This window comes from Acipenser ruthenus, chromosome 1, assembly GCF_902713425.1.
Source record: "Acipenser ruthenus chromosome 1, fAciRut3.2 maternal haplotype, whole genome shotgun sequence".
Lineage (NCBI taxonomy): Eukaryota > Metazoa > Chordata > Actinopteri > Acipenseriformes > Acipenseridae > Acipenser > Acipenser ruthenus.
The window spans coordinates 39,057,597-39,073,854 of record NC_081189.1 but is presented as its reverse complement, the minus strand read 5'-3'; the positions used below and the strand labels follow the sequence as shown (position 1 = coordinate 39,073,854).

Genomic DNA, 16,258 nt, shown 5'->3' with positions numbered 1-16,258 from the left:
TTTCTGAAAACTTCAATCCATGTATACAGTTGAATTCTAATTAGACTTTCTATCCTTAATCATTTAAACACAGAAAAGTGACGTTTTAAGAAATTCAGTTTTCTGATTCAGTTTTCCGAGAACTAATGTTTTCGGAAAACACTTTGCCATGTAAACGTACAGATTGATTAACAGGACATGTAGCGTATTTAAAAGAAAGAAAGAAAGAAAGAAAGAAAGAAAGAAAGAAAGAAAGGATATCATATAGTATTTAAGCCTTCACTGTGCATACTGACATTTGGCTATTTTTTTGGCTGCTTAAAAAAATGCGATTTGGCTATTTTTTGGCTGGTTACATCTGAAATTTGGTGGGGTGTTGCAAAAAAAATCTGGCAGCACTGTTGAAAACCCCTGAATTAAGAGAAGCAAAGTGTTACCTAGCAATAGCCAAATCAAGTGCGTTTTATGACATGCAGTTAAGGCATGCAGTGCCCGCCCACTGATCTCTCAGCAGAGTGCAAAACTTAATGATGAAAAGATGGCGTCTGCCAATTGTTTTTTTGGACTGCATGTTAACAGCAACGAACACAAAGGAAAGAAGAAATGTTAAGGTGGGTATGACACCGTTGCAAAGTTAAGTGGCAGCTATTCTAAGCCACTTTTACTTTTTTTTTTTAAATGGGAATAAAATTGTATTCATTTTTGAATACATAAAACCAAAATCCCTACAACACTAGCGACTCAAGGAGACGGCAACATCTTTACAATATCGTTTAAAATAAAAAAATAATACAAATGCCTGTAGCATCTTAGACTTGGTTATATAGTAGTAAATATAGACTGTCTTCACTTTATTGCTCGTTCTACTGACAATTTTAATAAAGACAGGCATTTATTAATGACACATTAAGGCCATCACTCATTTATAAAAGTCTCATAAAGGATAGTACTTAGTTACAGCACCACACATGTTCCTCTTATTTAGTATGTAAACATACTTATTATAAACCCATCTATCACAGCTGTAACTCATACAGCTATATGGTAAAGCAAGAACAATACAGGTGTGAATTTAAGTAGTATTTGTTTTTCAAAAATCTTGGCTGAAAACCACCACAAAACAGGACAAAGTTTCAAAGATTAAAAAAATATAAAAATAATTCTGTCTCAATGACGCACAAACACATTTACCAAAATACTTGGAATGACGTCAGATGATATTGATACAGTATACGGTACTTTCTATTGCCAGTTCAATAGTCTGGCTTCAGAGTAAGTGTAAGACATCTCTAACTATTTATCAATTGCCTTTATACTGCATTACTTTTTCTTTTTTAAGCTAAATAGTTAAAGCATGGCATAAATTCACTGACTCACTGATACAGATCTTTTCAGGTCCCCAAGAGAAATGGGTTAATCCTTCTGTAAACTTTATAGCTTGAATGTAAATCAAGACAACGGGTGTTGGAAGGGAACTCTGGGCAGAAAACCAGCTGTAAAGCAACCAGATCTCTGGCCTCACTGGCCAATAACAAAGCCCTGTGCAACATTTCATTGTTTGCAATGTGAACATTTCTGAAATCACTTGCAACTTGGGACAAGAAACACCTGTTTCACTAAGCCCTGCTTGCTCATTTCAAAGGCAGGAACACCCAAATTATTGCGAGGTAGGACTAGGGCTGTAAGGGTTTAAACGTTTAAATGGTAAACGTGGATTAAAAATATTTTCGTTTAAAAATAACAGTAAAATATATTATCAAATTATTTCTGCATATTTTCCGCAAAGATGTGTTTTCCTTTTTATGTTTTTCCCCTTTTAAGGAAACCTGACCTGTTCTTCCATGTGATCACTCTAAATACATCTTGCATAAATTAAGGACAGACCAGCTTCCTGTGTTGTGTATCTCCATCACATTGCCTTTTTTCAGGTCTTATAGGGCTCTATGGAATCCGTGTTAACAAAAGCACGGACAGAATCACGGAATCAAAAGAATATTAACACGGAATTAAGTGCTGTACGAAAAAAATGCATTTGGCAGTAGAAACTAATGGTCAGTACAGGCAGTGTCGTAACACTGGTTTCAAAAGTGGGGGAATGGGTGGCGGGGGGACGGTTTCTGTAGCTGGGTTATAAATGAGGCGGGGTATTCTGTAACGAGAAGGGCTGAATCAGTGAAAGTAATTCATCATTCGAGTGTTAAATAAATGCAATCATGGAAAATAAATAGAAACCTTTTTAAGGACTTAAAACAGTTAGACAACGTTGCAGACTATTTTTAACGTCTGTATTACAACACAAAAAGTACCTCACGCAGACTGCTATTACAGCAGTCACTCTGAACAATACGATCACAATGTTCACACAGAGAGGATTTATGGCATTGAAACCATGGGTATAGCAGTAATATAGAATTGATCAAGTTCAAAACTAAAAGTTATGAAACACGCCTATCTGTTTGCTTCGGAACACCCGCCACTGCACTTAAATAAATAAATAAATAAATAAATAAATAAATACAACCCGTTTTAAAAGTTAATACTATATAAAACAATACTTAATCCAATGAAGACGAACGCAAACCAAATGGAAAAAGTAGAAGCCTGTAGGTTTACGGTTTTGTGTTTTTCACCTTGCTTGCGGTGTGCATAACTTCATTTAAATTAACCGAATTATTAATATTTTTTTTTAAACGTATATCAGAAAGAAAAAAAAAATGAGAATCACAACAAAATAAAACGAATTCCATAGTGCCCTAGTCTTAGTACTGTACATTATTTCAGTAAATTGAATAGCCTTTGTGATTAAAGCACCTCACGGCTCCATTCACGCCACAGTAAAACACTAACACATAGGAAAAGAAAAACATGTAGCTACTATTTATTTATTCATAAAAAGAACGGCAAATAAGATGTCTGTTACAAAGTGCTTACAACTTTTTATTTGTCCATATTTTATTGTGTGTGTTCAACATGACACCTGCAAATTACAGAACAGCTTTTAATTATTCAAGCGAGCTGAACTGAGAAGCCGTGAAAGAGAGGGACGCTGGGAAATTAAGTATTTATTTTTCACGTGAATGCGCAAGCGCTGTTGTGAAGGGGCGGGACGCTGGGAACTAGTATTGTATCAGACAACGGCTTTGATTTTTAATGAAAAAAAAAAGTTTTTTCGATGTTGGGTACACACGCTTTTTATGGAGCTTCTGGAGAAATTGTACGTTGTAAAATCGACTGAATGTTTTTTTTTTTTAATGCTATTATATTTTAGTGCTAACTTACAGTCCTCCTTTATGCGTTTATGTTTACCATTGTTTGTCTTTAAGTGGATCTATATGGTACGCGCTTTGAATAACAAACCGAGGTTAAAATATGACTTAAAATATTGGAAGTAAAATATAAAAATATGAAAGTAGTGAAATTAAATTTATGACCATTTAAACAGTTAAACGACCGGATTAACAATGGGTTTACACGTGTAGTCAATTAAACATAGAATTACAGCTCTAGGTAGGACATTTTCCAGATATAAGGAACTCTGTTAAAGCTTATCAATTTCATTACTTTTAATAATAAAATGTCTAGTCAGATATTGCACAGCATTACGTTGGGAGTTGCAAAACCTTGGAGTAAATGTGTAAGTCTCAATTGAATATAACCATTCCTTGGTAATGTGTTAGATGATTGGTGAAAATGAAGCAGATATACATGCATGTAAGCAGACAGGTAACAAGATAACTAACAACAATGTTTATTAGGACTCTTGCCTCAATTAAATATACTGCATGTAAAAGGGACCACAGGATTACATTAAAGTTATCAATCCCAGTACATAATTTAGCCATCAAGTTCAGAAGGAAGTTGCGAGTTGCAGGAATTATTATTTTTTATTTATTTTTTTTGTAACAATACACGTTGATGGATGATGTCAAATGTAATACTTAACCAAACACTTAACAGAACATTGCAGTAATGTTAAATCAGACTAGGATATTACTTTTTTTTTTTTAATAGTCGCCAATTGTTTTTATCATTTTTTCTCCCAATTTGGAATAGCCAATTATTTTTAGGCTCAGCTCACCGCTACCACCCCCGCGCTGACTTGGGAGTGGCGAAGACAAACTGTCCTCCAAAGCGTGTGTCGTCAGCCGACTGCTTTTGCACACTGCAGGCCCATCATGTAGCCACCTCAGATCTACAGCACGGGAGGACAACGCAGATCTGGGCAACTTACAGGCAAGCCCGCAGGCGCCCGGCCAGACTACAGGTGTCGCTGGTGCACAGTGGGCCGAGGACACCCTGGCCGACCCAAGCCCCCCCCCCCCCGCCGGGGCGGTGCTCGGCCAATTGTGTGCCACCCCGTGGGAACTCCCATCCACGGTCGGCTGTGGAATAGCCTGGACTCATCAGATCATAGGTAGTTACACAGATGAAGTAGCATTTTTGGAAGAGTTATATATGGGCAGTACGCTCAAAAGGATAGTATTTCAAGAACTGCCCCCTTGTTATGTACCTGAATAACGTAATTTTGCAAAGCCTCTTACAAATCAGTTCATCAAGTGTGTGCTGACAGGAAAACATTATTTATAATCTGTGATGGTCAATCAACCTTATAACTTGCCAGGGATACTCAGTGTTGCACATCCTGCTAAAAGGCACCAAATGTGTATTTACAATGACAAGACCACATTTAAGGGTACCTGGGCGTCTAATAAAGGTGAAGCTGAAATTTCACACAAAAAAAAAAAAAAAAAAAACACAACCTCCACAGCATGCCATGTACATACAGTAAATACCAAATAGGGCTGTACTATAAGGTTCTGAAATGTACCGACATGTTTTTTCACCCTCATCTTCAACCCAGATAAGTAAAGATATCTGTCTGAACATGACAAAGAAAATGGAGACTTTTCACCTCTGACACTGAATTCCCAGCTAAGCTGATCACCATATCCCTCCATTGGAATACATTGTCTCCAAGGGAATAAACAACACTCTGGGTCTCCCTGCTGGCAAGCCAGATATCCACAGACAAAAACACTACCCTTCACAACAGCGACCAGGAAATATACAGTAGTAGATCAAGTGCCAAGCACAGTCAACAGGGATTTAAAACACAATGGAATACAAAACTAAATACAGTAACATATTTAAAAAAACTGCCGTTCTGATTAAGTAGTAGTACAGTCCCTAAAGTGCCCCCCTTTTTTTAAAATGAGTTTTCAATAAACTAAAACGAAGCCCCTTTAATGCCTTGTTCACTTGGGAGGAAACTGTCAAGAACTACAAGGACCTGTCAACATAAAATTCTGTATCGGTGGTTTTTTTGTTTTTATTTTTTATTATATATATATATATATATATATATATACACACACACACACACACACACGTATGTATGTATGTATGTATGTATGTATGGCACGCTTCCTAGCCGGCAGCTTCATTTGAAAATAAACTGCCGCCATTAACACTCACGCTACAGCAAATATAGTACAATGGAGAAAAAACAATATATATAATTGAATTCTCCACCCCCATGATAATAATGCCTTCTTGATGACCCAAGCGTCTTCGTCCATAATATGCCGTTTCCTTAGTTCTTATATTTTTCTGGTCTAACTTTCTATGAAAAAAAATGCAAAGACCCCCCACACCCCTTCCTAAGTGACTGGAAATCACAGACTGTGGCAAAGTTGTAACAACCTCCATATATTTTCTGAACTGGCCTGGAACCAAATTGTGTCTATCAAATTTAGCCCAGCTGAGGTGTGTAGGTGTGTGTGTGTGTAAATAAGCAGGCTGTGTGTAAATAAGGAGCTCAATTATAATGGCAGCAGACAACAAATGAAAACAAACAATCTGCACCAATCTGTTTGACTACATATATGTAGAGTATATGGGCAGCAGTATGGAGTAGTGGTTAGGGCTCTGGACTCTTGACCGGAGGGTCGTGGGTTCAATCCCCAGTGGGGGTCACTGCTGTTGTACCCTTGAGCAAGGTACTTTACCTAGATTGCTCCAGTAAAAACCCAACTGTATAAATGGGTAATTGTATGTAAAAATAATGTGATATATGTATAATGTGATATCTTCTAACAATTGTAAGTCACCCTGGATAAGGGCGTCTGCTAAGAAATAAATAATAATGTATATATCATTATTTTAAAACTACACCAATACTATAGCAAACATGTTTTGACACCAATGTACGGTACCTATAGTATTTACTGCAGCTACACTCATGCCTGTTGCCTTTAGGACAGGAAAGGTATAGCGGATAACAATCACAGTTAAGTCAGAAATTACTTAAAACAGCTATGCATTGGGCGTCTTCTCCCAGGAAAAATTGGACACAAATAGCCTTACTGCATAAATTAGTATGTGCTAGTCCCAGACATACTGTAACTGCCCAGGATATGAAACAATGACCTTTAGTTTTGAATACAGAAATGTAGCATTTTGTGAGTTACAATTTCTTAATGGAATATTGTAGAATCTTGATATACCATACATTTTCATATGATATGTGTCATTTTAGCAACATTCCTTGCCTTTCACCTAAATATTCCTTGCTGTAACATTTTTCCTGTAATTAAATCAGTTGTTTACCACTGGTTTCGGATCCCACGTTTCATACAATTTTCCACCATCTGCGAATAACTGAGTAGCATGGCACTTATGAGAATGGATGTTATTATATATACAGGCTGTAAAACTGGTCATATTCCATTCCAACAACAATTTGCGGTAGAAATATATGTAACCAATGTAATTATGCTAACCAGCTAACTACAAAGTAGTTACGTATAAATAGTGGGTATTTAAAATACACTGAAAATGAAAGACGGTAACGTTTTTGTGAACAAAAGCAAAGCACTCTTTGGCATGGTGCAATACTATATCCACAAGCAGGAGGAATGCTAGCATATATACCAAAAAGTCAGTCGGAGGTGGACTGTCCCTAAATGGAAGAACTTCAGCAAATTTCTTCATCAAAATACAAATACATCTTTGCACGCCATCATTGTGCTCATACTTGGATTCTTATTAACTTGGCAACCGCTTAATTATAAAAAGTTAAACCAATATATCCATCTCAGTTACAAAACACCAACACATTCTTCTCAGCTAAAAGAATTTCAATCCACAGGCGAAAACCATGCAGCAGTCTGTGTTTGATTATTTAAAGGACATGAGCAATGAGAGTAGTTTGTTTCCTGCTGTGCAGACATTTTCCAGAGATTTGCACTGCCTCTCTTGAAAAAGGCATGAGGTTAATGATTTCTCCAATAGCATATGCTACTATAAATACTGTACACAATTTATTCAAGAGTTGCACCTCTTCCGTGAGCTATGGGTTTCTACAGAACATGTGTTCAGGTAACAGATCCACAGACTAATCATGTACCAGACAACTAGAGCGCTCTTTGGGTTTACATTCCAGAGATGCATTTCTGCAAGGCGGGTACGCAAAGCTTTGGCTTTGCTGCAATAGGAGTGTGTCTTACAATCTGTCACAGAAGCATGAAGCTTGCCATCTAAAACAGAAGCATAACACCTTGCCAAGTATGAATTATGTCAGCAGTTTGAAACACGTAGGGCCAGTTTCGTTTTTTCCATTGAGACCTACAGTAGGTATTTATTTTGCTCAAGGCAGACAGTACCGTCCTTACCTTTGCATGCAATCAAAACAGTGCTGTATTAATACACAACTCTCAACCCACTGTAAAAACACCACCTCCACACTTTGTACATCTTGCTATTGTGGAAGGAAATGGAAAAGTGGGGTTGATAGGTCCAAATACTTTTCTTCCCATGTAAGCCTTTTAGTGTCTGAGTGATCACAATTGCACATCCATTTATAGCTATGTTCGCCTGAATCTCCCACACTACTCCGGGGCCTGCAATAGACAGCCTGGGGGACAGGCAAAATCCTTATTTGGCTTAACCGACATGGTAGCTTTTACGCAAACCGCATCAGACAACAGTCTTTCTTTTCCAGACCAGCAGTGAAGAAGATTTCTGAAAAAAACACAAAACACTACCCTTACAAAAATAAGACATTTATTAAAACTGCTGTTTTGCAAAACCAAACAAACAAAACAGGTGGGTCATCCGTGTTGGGAGCTTCAATTTAAAATCACACAATTTTAAACATACTACAGAAAAATAAGGTTTCCTCTCCTTGGAAGCACAAGGTGCATTTTATGTTTTCAAAGTGATGCATTTTTAGAAGAGTCAAATAGCTTTAAGGTTTCTCCTCAAGTGAATCAATTATAATATATCTTTCCTTTAAATTATTTCTTGTTTATTTCACATACCCTGTTTAGATTCTGACTCTGAGAAGCAAGCTTGTTTATTTCCTCTTCTGTCAAAGCTCATAAAAAAAAAAAAATCTAATGACATTCCTGTTTAGAGTGAACCACTGATATATCCCTGTATTTACAGGAATCTCCAGTATTACAGATCAATTATAGAACCCGACATTGGCTAATCACTCAATGACGGAATCTGATTTTATTTTAAGGTTTAGATGTATTATTAATAGGCACTAAAAGTGACTAGCTAACAAAATAACTCCATACATTTTCCCACCACGTACATCTATTCACTATTTAGTGTGGATCTGAAATGCGTAGTTGTGAAAGAAACACGTTACAGCAAACACGTTACAGCAAACATGTATTTTTTATTTATTAAAAATCTAAATAGGTACTACACTAGGTTAAATAAATCTGTTTGCAAGCCTTCATTTCAGATTGTCTTGTACTTCCATGGTAATTCACTGCTTCTGAGCCTTCTTTCCTGTCAGTAACCAACCAGCTGCTTCACCTAATGACTGACATGCTTTGCAGCCAGTTAGATGCTTTGACCACAAAAACACTGCTAGGGTGAAATGACCTGGGAAGTAAAGCAGTAGAGACTTCCTGGAAGGCAAGAGAAGCTGACTGATAACTTATGTAAATCTAGTGTAGTCAGATGTCATGTTTTAAAATGAAAATACCTGTTTGCTATGCCATGTGTTTCTTTCAGAAATGAACATGAGAGAAAGTGTAGAAGAGGTAAGTTCTATGAAAATTGTATTTTCAAGTCTGACAGTCACATGGAAAACATCTGCATAAATACTACTTTGTAACAATTCCTAGTTTTCATTGTAATGTCTATGTGTGTATTTTTGACCTGACCAGTTACTAGAGAAAACAATTATTCTGTTATGAGATCATTCCAAAAGACAGAATGCTATAGAAACTGTGTAAATAAGAAAAGACATAGTAATCAAATCTCAACTAACATTTTGGCATACAGAAACACACATATTATGATAATAAAAACCATGAAGTCTTGCTTTGTATTTTGAACATCTATAATTGGGTACTGCATCTTTGAAGAAAAACATACTATACCATAAAAAGAATAGACAAAAAAATTGAAAAAAAAGACTCACCCATCATTGGAACAGGTTAAAAACTCTTCTTTAATCTTGGGATGCCAGCACCCACTGTTGAGCATTGCAGTGTGGCCCTGAAATGAAGCACAGGATCAGCACTGCGCTGGAAAGCACAGGATCAGCACACCGCAGCCACATAATTAGATTTCCATACGACACAGATTAACTCGTTCCCAATAAATTATGGTTTTAGATTCTATGGCATCATTAAAAGAAACTTAACAGGAGAGACCGAGGATCAGGATTGGTTCTCGACTAAGTCATGTGTTAAAGAATGGGCTCAATAATGCAAATATTTACCTCTCCATTATTTAGAGAATTATAGAATCCAAAAGTAATGAAACCATTATATACAGGATAGATTAATCATGACATACTGTACGACACATAAAATATAGCCCTATTCAAGACAAACATACAGTGGTTTGCAGAAGTATTCGCCCCCTACCAATAATGTCACATTTTGTTGAATTACAAATAATGTGTGCACAATTTTTCAAACAAACTTTTTTTTATTCAAAGCTGTAGTGGTTAAACTGAACACTGTTATATGAGAAGGAGGTTAAAAATCAGCAAAACTTGCAAAATGAAAGTTACTGGTTGCATAAGTATTCAGCCCCTTAACCCTTTGCGGTCCTATGTCGGACCTGGTCCGACATTGCAATTTCCCTTCCAGGTCCAATGTCGGACCCTGTCCGTCATCATCAAAAAGACGTGAAAAACAGGTCTCTAATAATTTTTTCTCTGGAAAAAGCTGAAAAAACCAACCATTCAATGACCGTTAGGAGCCGAAAAAAAAAGGGCGGATCTGAGTAATACACTTAGCCCCCGGCACCACAGAGATAACACGGACATAAATGGACTGCAAAGGGTTAAGTCAGTACTTGGTAGAAGCACCTTTTACAGCAATTACTGCTATGAGTCTTTTTGGATAAGTCTCTACTAGCCTTGCACAGCAGGATGGTGAAATATTTGCCCATTCTTCGTGGGAAAATTGCTCCAGTTCTGATCAGTTTGTTGGGGATCGTCGATGGACTGCAATCTAAGTCTAGTCATTCATTTTCGATTGGATTCAAGTCAGGACTTTGACTGGGCCACTCAATAACATCAATTATCTTGTTCAACCATTCCAGTGTAGCTTTGGCTTTGTGCTTCGGGTCACTGTCCTGCTGAAATGTGAATTTCCTCCCCAGTTTCAGAGTCTTGGCTGACTCAAACAGGTCTTCCTCAAGGATTCGCCTGTTCTTTGCACCATCCATTCTCCCCTCTATCCTGACAAGCTTCCCAGTCCCTGCTGAAGAGAAGCATCCCCATAACATGATGCTGCCACCACCATGCTTGACAGTTGGGATGGCGCTGACTGGGTGATGTGCAGTGTTGGGCTTGCGCCAGACGTAATGCTTGAAAAAAACCCTTTTTTCACATGTCTGCAGTATCATCTACATGCTTTTTCGCAAACTCCATATGTGCTTTAAGATGAGGCTTTTTGAGTAATGGCTTCTTTCTTGCCACCCATCCATACAGGCCAGCTTGGTGTAGGGACCGGCTTATTGTTGATGTGTGAATACTGACTCCCATCTCAGACACAGAACTTTGCAGATCTCTCAAGGTCATTGTTGGCTTCACAGTGACATCCCAAACCAGTTTCCTGCTTGCCCGGCTGCTCAGTTTGGGAGGGCGACCTGATCTGGGTAGTGTCTGGGTGGTATGATGCATCTTCCACTTCTTAATGATGGACTTCACTGTGCTGAGTGGGAAAATCAGCGCCTTTTAAATGTTCTTGTACCCTTCTCCTGCTCTGTGCCTCTCTACCACTTTATCTCTTTGGTCTTCATGGTTGCTTTGTTGGATCACTATGTGAGTTGCAGCTTGAAAGTCTTTATATACCCGAGGGAAATTATCTACATGTTAAAACCACTTTCAGTACACAAAGGCTGAAACCACTTCACTAATTTTGTGACCCTTCAAACAAATCATTTGCACCTGTGCTGATTTAGGGCTGCAGTAGCAAAGGGGTTGAATACTTATGCAACTGAGATTAATCTGTTTTTCTCTGTAAATCTTACTTATTTATATTCTATATGCATTTTTTTAACTTTATCAAGGTGGAGTAGTTTGTGTAGATTCTACATGTGAAGTCTAATTTGAAAGCGTAGTGGAGTACACTCAGGTGCTAACAATAATATGAAAACTTTGCAGGGGAGTGAATACTTCTGCAAACCACTGTATTTCACTTCTACAATAATTGTAGGCTAGCTTACCTCCTGTGAATTTAACAGCCACAAATATATTCAGTTAGCATTGTAGCTACATAGTGTTAATAAACCAAGGGGTCGGTTTTAATAATCTAAAACAGCAGAAGATCCAAAGACAGACACCCTTTTCTTTATACCAGATGTGATACACATACAGTATACAGTTGCATGATAGAAAAGTTCCAAATACAATTAAAAGTTGTGACATTTATTAATGGATGTCAAAAGTTATGGGTGGCTTCCTGAGATATAATAAGCAACTGTTCAGGGTGGGGTAAAGTAAGAATCATTTGAGATGATATAAAGGTGTGGTTCCACAGACCAGATCTGTGCTCTACATAAAACATAAGGAAATTTGGTTCCTATAGGAACCCACTGGATTTTAAGCGTCTAACTTAACAAAAACTCCTGATTTCTTGTAGCTTTTTAACTGCTGCTGTTGAATTGTGGTATCTAATGAAAGAAATAAGTCATGAGATCACCAAGGACCTTCAAAGTGCTTCCCTCTGTTAAAACAGTGGCAAAAGAATTAGCCATAACAAATAACAACTTCAAACAGAGCTCCCTAGTGAGGACTGACCACACGCTGGATGCTGTTCAAACACAGATTCCAGGGAATTACTTCAGCTCTCTTGTGTACCTTTAACTTTTACTGTGGCATTGTACCAAGTACACTGACCAAAGGAGGCCGGATTGTTTGAAGGTAAAACAACTTGCTGAATAACTCTTATGTTCAGATTAGAACTTAAGTCTGCAGAATGTCGAGATGGTTTAAAAAAAAAAATAAAACCACAATAAAATTTAAAGGTATATGGTGAACAAGTACATGCATACAAACGCCCAAGAGTTTACTGCCACACTGTACAGGGGATGCATTGTGATCTGTCAGTCTTACCCTATATTAATGTCATTCCATGGATTAACAAAATTGCTAAATTGAATTGAGAGTACTTGGTCTGTTTACTCGTTGTATGTCAGGCAATACATGGTGTAATTTCTTTTGCCCAATTTTTCATGTCTCAGTTTTTTTTGCATGTCTCCAATTATTCATTGGACATTTTTATATTAAGGTAAGAATGACCATCTTATTATTTACCCCAGGTGACATCTATGGCATTTTACTTCAGTTGTTACCCTGCAAGGTGGAATAAACTAAACATATTTTAAAATGTGGTAAAACATATTTCTCTCCATTTGTTCTAGCTAATTCAGGGGGATAAAGTGTACCAGAATACCAAAATCATATCTCTAATATATTATGGTTTTATATATTGCATGTTAAATAACAAATGAATGAATATTCATTTGGAATTAACACAGATTTGAATATCCAAGAATATGGTTTCCAGTTTGGTTCTCAAAGTTCCACTAATGATAATTAAATAGAAACATAACTGACACAAAAGTATAAGCAATTGCCAAACTACAAAAATAGTTAAAAGTATAGACTGAAAAAAAAGTTTATTTTTCTATTCTAACAAATCCTTAGGTAAACAATGTGGCCAACCAAGGAAAACATAACCAAGACAGAAATAGAATCAAGACACAAATAATTCGTTTAGGTTATCTAACTGGATAATTGCTAGCTTTAATTAAACTAACCTTCCTGCAAATTGGTGCAATTGAGCCTCAGAATCAGCCCTGGATCATTAATTTCAAACTGTTTATAGAAAATACTGAAAAAACAGAAGGAGTTGCTTTGTGCTTTCTTCAGCACCAAAGGCAAGTCCTCTGCAATACAATTCATTTTCACTAACAAAATAGCCACTGAAGTAAAACAAGTAACACACATGATGCAAAAGCCACCAACTATGATGCCCTATTCCCAATGCTTCAACGTATGAGTTATTTAAAGAATGATATGAAGTATGATATTCATACAACGTTAACTTTTACTGCATATTGTGGGATTCAGGAATGGATGCATAACACTTTAGTCCCGTGCTAAACCTGTTTAGCACTTTAATGAGATTCATATATGTGTTTTAGCATGGTGATACTTGGAAATGGCACTGCGCTGCTTTTTTAGCATGCTGCTGAAGAGAGACATGCAAAAAAAAAAAAAAAACATATTTAGCACCTGAAATCTTTGACGGTACTAACTGTGTTTTAGCCTCTTTAGGATTTTTTTTTTTTTAACTTATAACAAAGTATGTGGTAAAAAAATAAGACATTATAAAGTCATTTGCTTCCTCCTTTGCTGAATTTCTACAATTTATCTATACATCAGTAATGAATTTACACAGCTAATGGTGTAGATTTGTATGTAATAATCATCATCATAATATCTGATAATACTATTCAGTCCCTGAGTCAATGATTAAACAAACCACAGCAGTAGGGTTACTGTACATCTCGAGAAAAGTGGGATTGTCAGTTTTCAGCCTTAATTCTTGTCCTAGTCAGAAACAGTAAAATTATGAAATGTCCCAGTTGTGCTATTTTGTATCCACATTTTTTAAAAATAAAAACCAAACCTTATGGATTAACTCTGATGATGTGTTTAATAATTCATATTCTGTTCCATTTAAGTTATTTTGGCGCCAAAAAATTGACTAATTTGTCAAAACAATATTTTTTTTGCGATTCTGTAACTTAAACTACCGCACAGATTTTCATGAAACTTGGACAAAAAAATTCTGTCACACGGAGCGTATGAAATGCCGTCGCGATCCGTTTGAAACGGCCAAAAAAACACATCCCTCAAACCGGAGTTTAAACAAGGTTCTGTCAGCCGCTCTTACCTATTGTGCCGTTATAGATATTGTTAGACAACAGAAAGAAAACAAATGACATTTATGATCTGCAATAAATACACCTACTATAGTTCTTTTAACTGCTTTAGAGTTGCTACAGCATCAATGAATTGAAGAAAAAAAACAAACCTTTTTATTCTGGTAACCTAACCAAGAGTTAATGGTCCTTTTAACTTTTCTCACAGCATTTACCTTATTATCTATGATTACCTTAGCACCATATGAACATTTCCACCCAAACAACTTTATATTCTGTTACTTCATTTCTTTATACGTGAAGCTCAAAGGCCAATCTTCATGATTCTGGTATGTCTTTTTTATAATTTTTTTTTAATACAGATTTACGCTACACTTCTTGAGAGATGTGACCTGTGGATGGCTAGTTGCTTCATAACGTCATAAGGGGACAATTAGCGTATGCCAGCAGGTTCAGATATATTATTCATTTGGGAGGGGCCAAATAGCATGCTAAATAACTTGTGGCCACATACCTGATGCATAAAAACCTACCTTTATGAACATGGTCCTCAGTTTCAAACTAATCAAACTCAACTTAATGGTCTACATTTTACTGTTCTTCCCTTTTTTTTTTTTTTTAATTCAGGATATGCAAATATTCCAAACACTTTGGAAAAACTGCTGTATCAAACACTGCTGGTGCCCATGTTGTGTATCACATTATCTCATTGCAACTACACCACGTGATCAAGTTTGAATAACAAAACATGAAGCAGAAACTTGTCATCTAATCAAAAAATAAACTACACACATAATAATGTGTTTAATTTCAATAGTGTGGCATGTTTTAGGGATATTGGTAGTGCTGAAGTGTTAAATTAAGTAACTTGGTGTTTGCAACCCTATGCTGAAGCAAGGAAGTGTATTATTTTAAAAAGTAAACCCAATAGAGATTAGTTTGTTGAGCCCAATAACCTTTTTCTCCTCCTTAAATGTGGTACTTTCCAATGCCCTTTCTTAATGAGCACCGTGTTCATATTACCAGTCAGAGAACCCAAAGTCAGTTGTTTCAGTTTGTAGAAAATAAAATTGACATATATTTAAAGAAAAAAAAAAACCTTAAGCAGAGTTCGATAGGTTGGAGCAAATATAAATATTAGGTACACAAGTGGTGAATATTTACCTTTGTGTTTGCCATGTCCACAATGTACTGGTCACCCTTGACACACTCGATTACCTGGAAACCATCGCGGTCAAGGATCTTGGCCTGCGAGTTCCCAGACACAACAAGGATGACATCTCCTGTAATGCTGTACTGTAACGACCTGATCTGGTGACTGGAAGTAGTGGGGAAAAAGAAAAAATTAATAGGTTTTATGAGAACTAAAATTGTAAAAAATGATTGGAGAATGTACAGGATGTTACATGCCACTTCTGGTGGGCTGTGGTGTGTAAATTAAACGGGATTGGTGACGCACGGTCGACAGGATTTATAGAATTTTTGTTAAACGTGACTGCGTCAGAACAGACTGTACACATTATTTCCTATTGTTAAGAGATTTTCCTTTTGGCATATAGTCTTGAGATATTAAACCTGGCTGAATAAACCCATATAACAACATGACGCTGAAAATCGATCGGTCACAGTACGGTACAGTTCACAAGTCGAGCAACAAATATAGCCTCTTTTTGTTTCACATTAACTTCTGTTACTATATATGCAGCTAACCTCTCCAAAAATGTATAATATGATAATAGGGATATTCCTATATCCCTGGCAACACGTGTACAATTGTGCATTGTTGAAAATGAAAAGTACTAAAACTGTGGTTTTTAATGGTTCAATGTCAGATCTTTCAACA

At 36.7% G+C, this 16,258-nt stretch overlaps 1 protein-coding gene across 1 annotated transcript in view; it reads right to left on the bottom strand.

Annotated features, from left to right (window-relative positions):
- Nucleotides 1–16,258, bottom strand: part of LOC117420669 (WD repeat-containing protein 70-like) — a 130,473-nt gene that overhangs the window by 89,910 nt on the left and 24,305 nt on the right. The window contains exons 9-10 of the mRNA XM_034034191.3: nt 15,580–15,733; nt 9,425–9,501 (exon numbers count right to left, since the gene is read on the bottom strand). Of these exons, the coding sequence (XP_033890082.2) occupies nt 9,425–9,501; nt 15,580–15,733 (231 nt within the window). The remainder of the gene's footprint in view (nt 1–9,424; nt 9,502–15,579; nt 15,734–16,258) is intronic.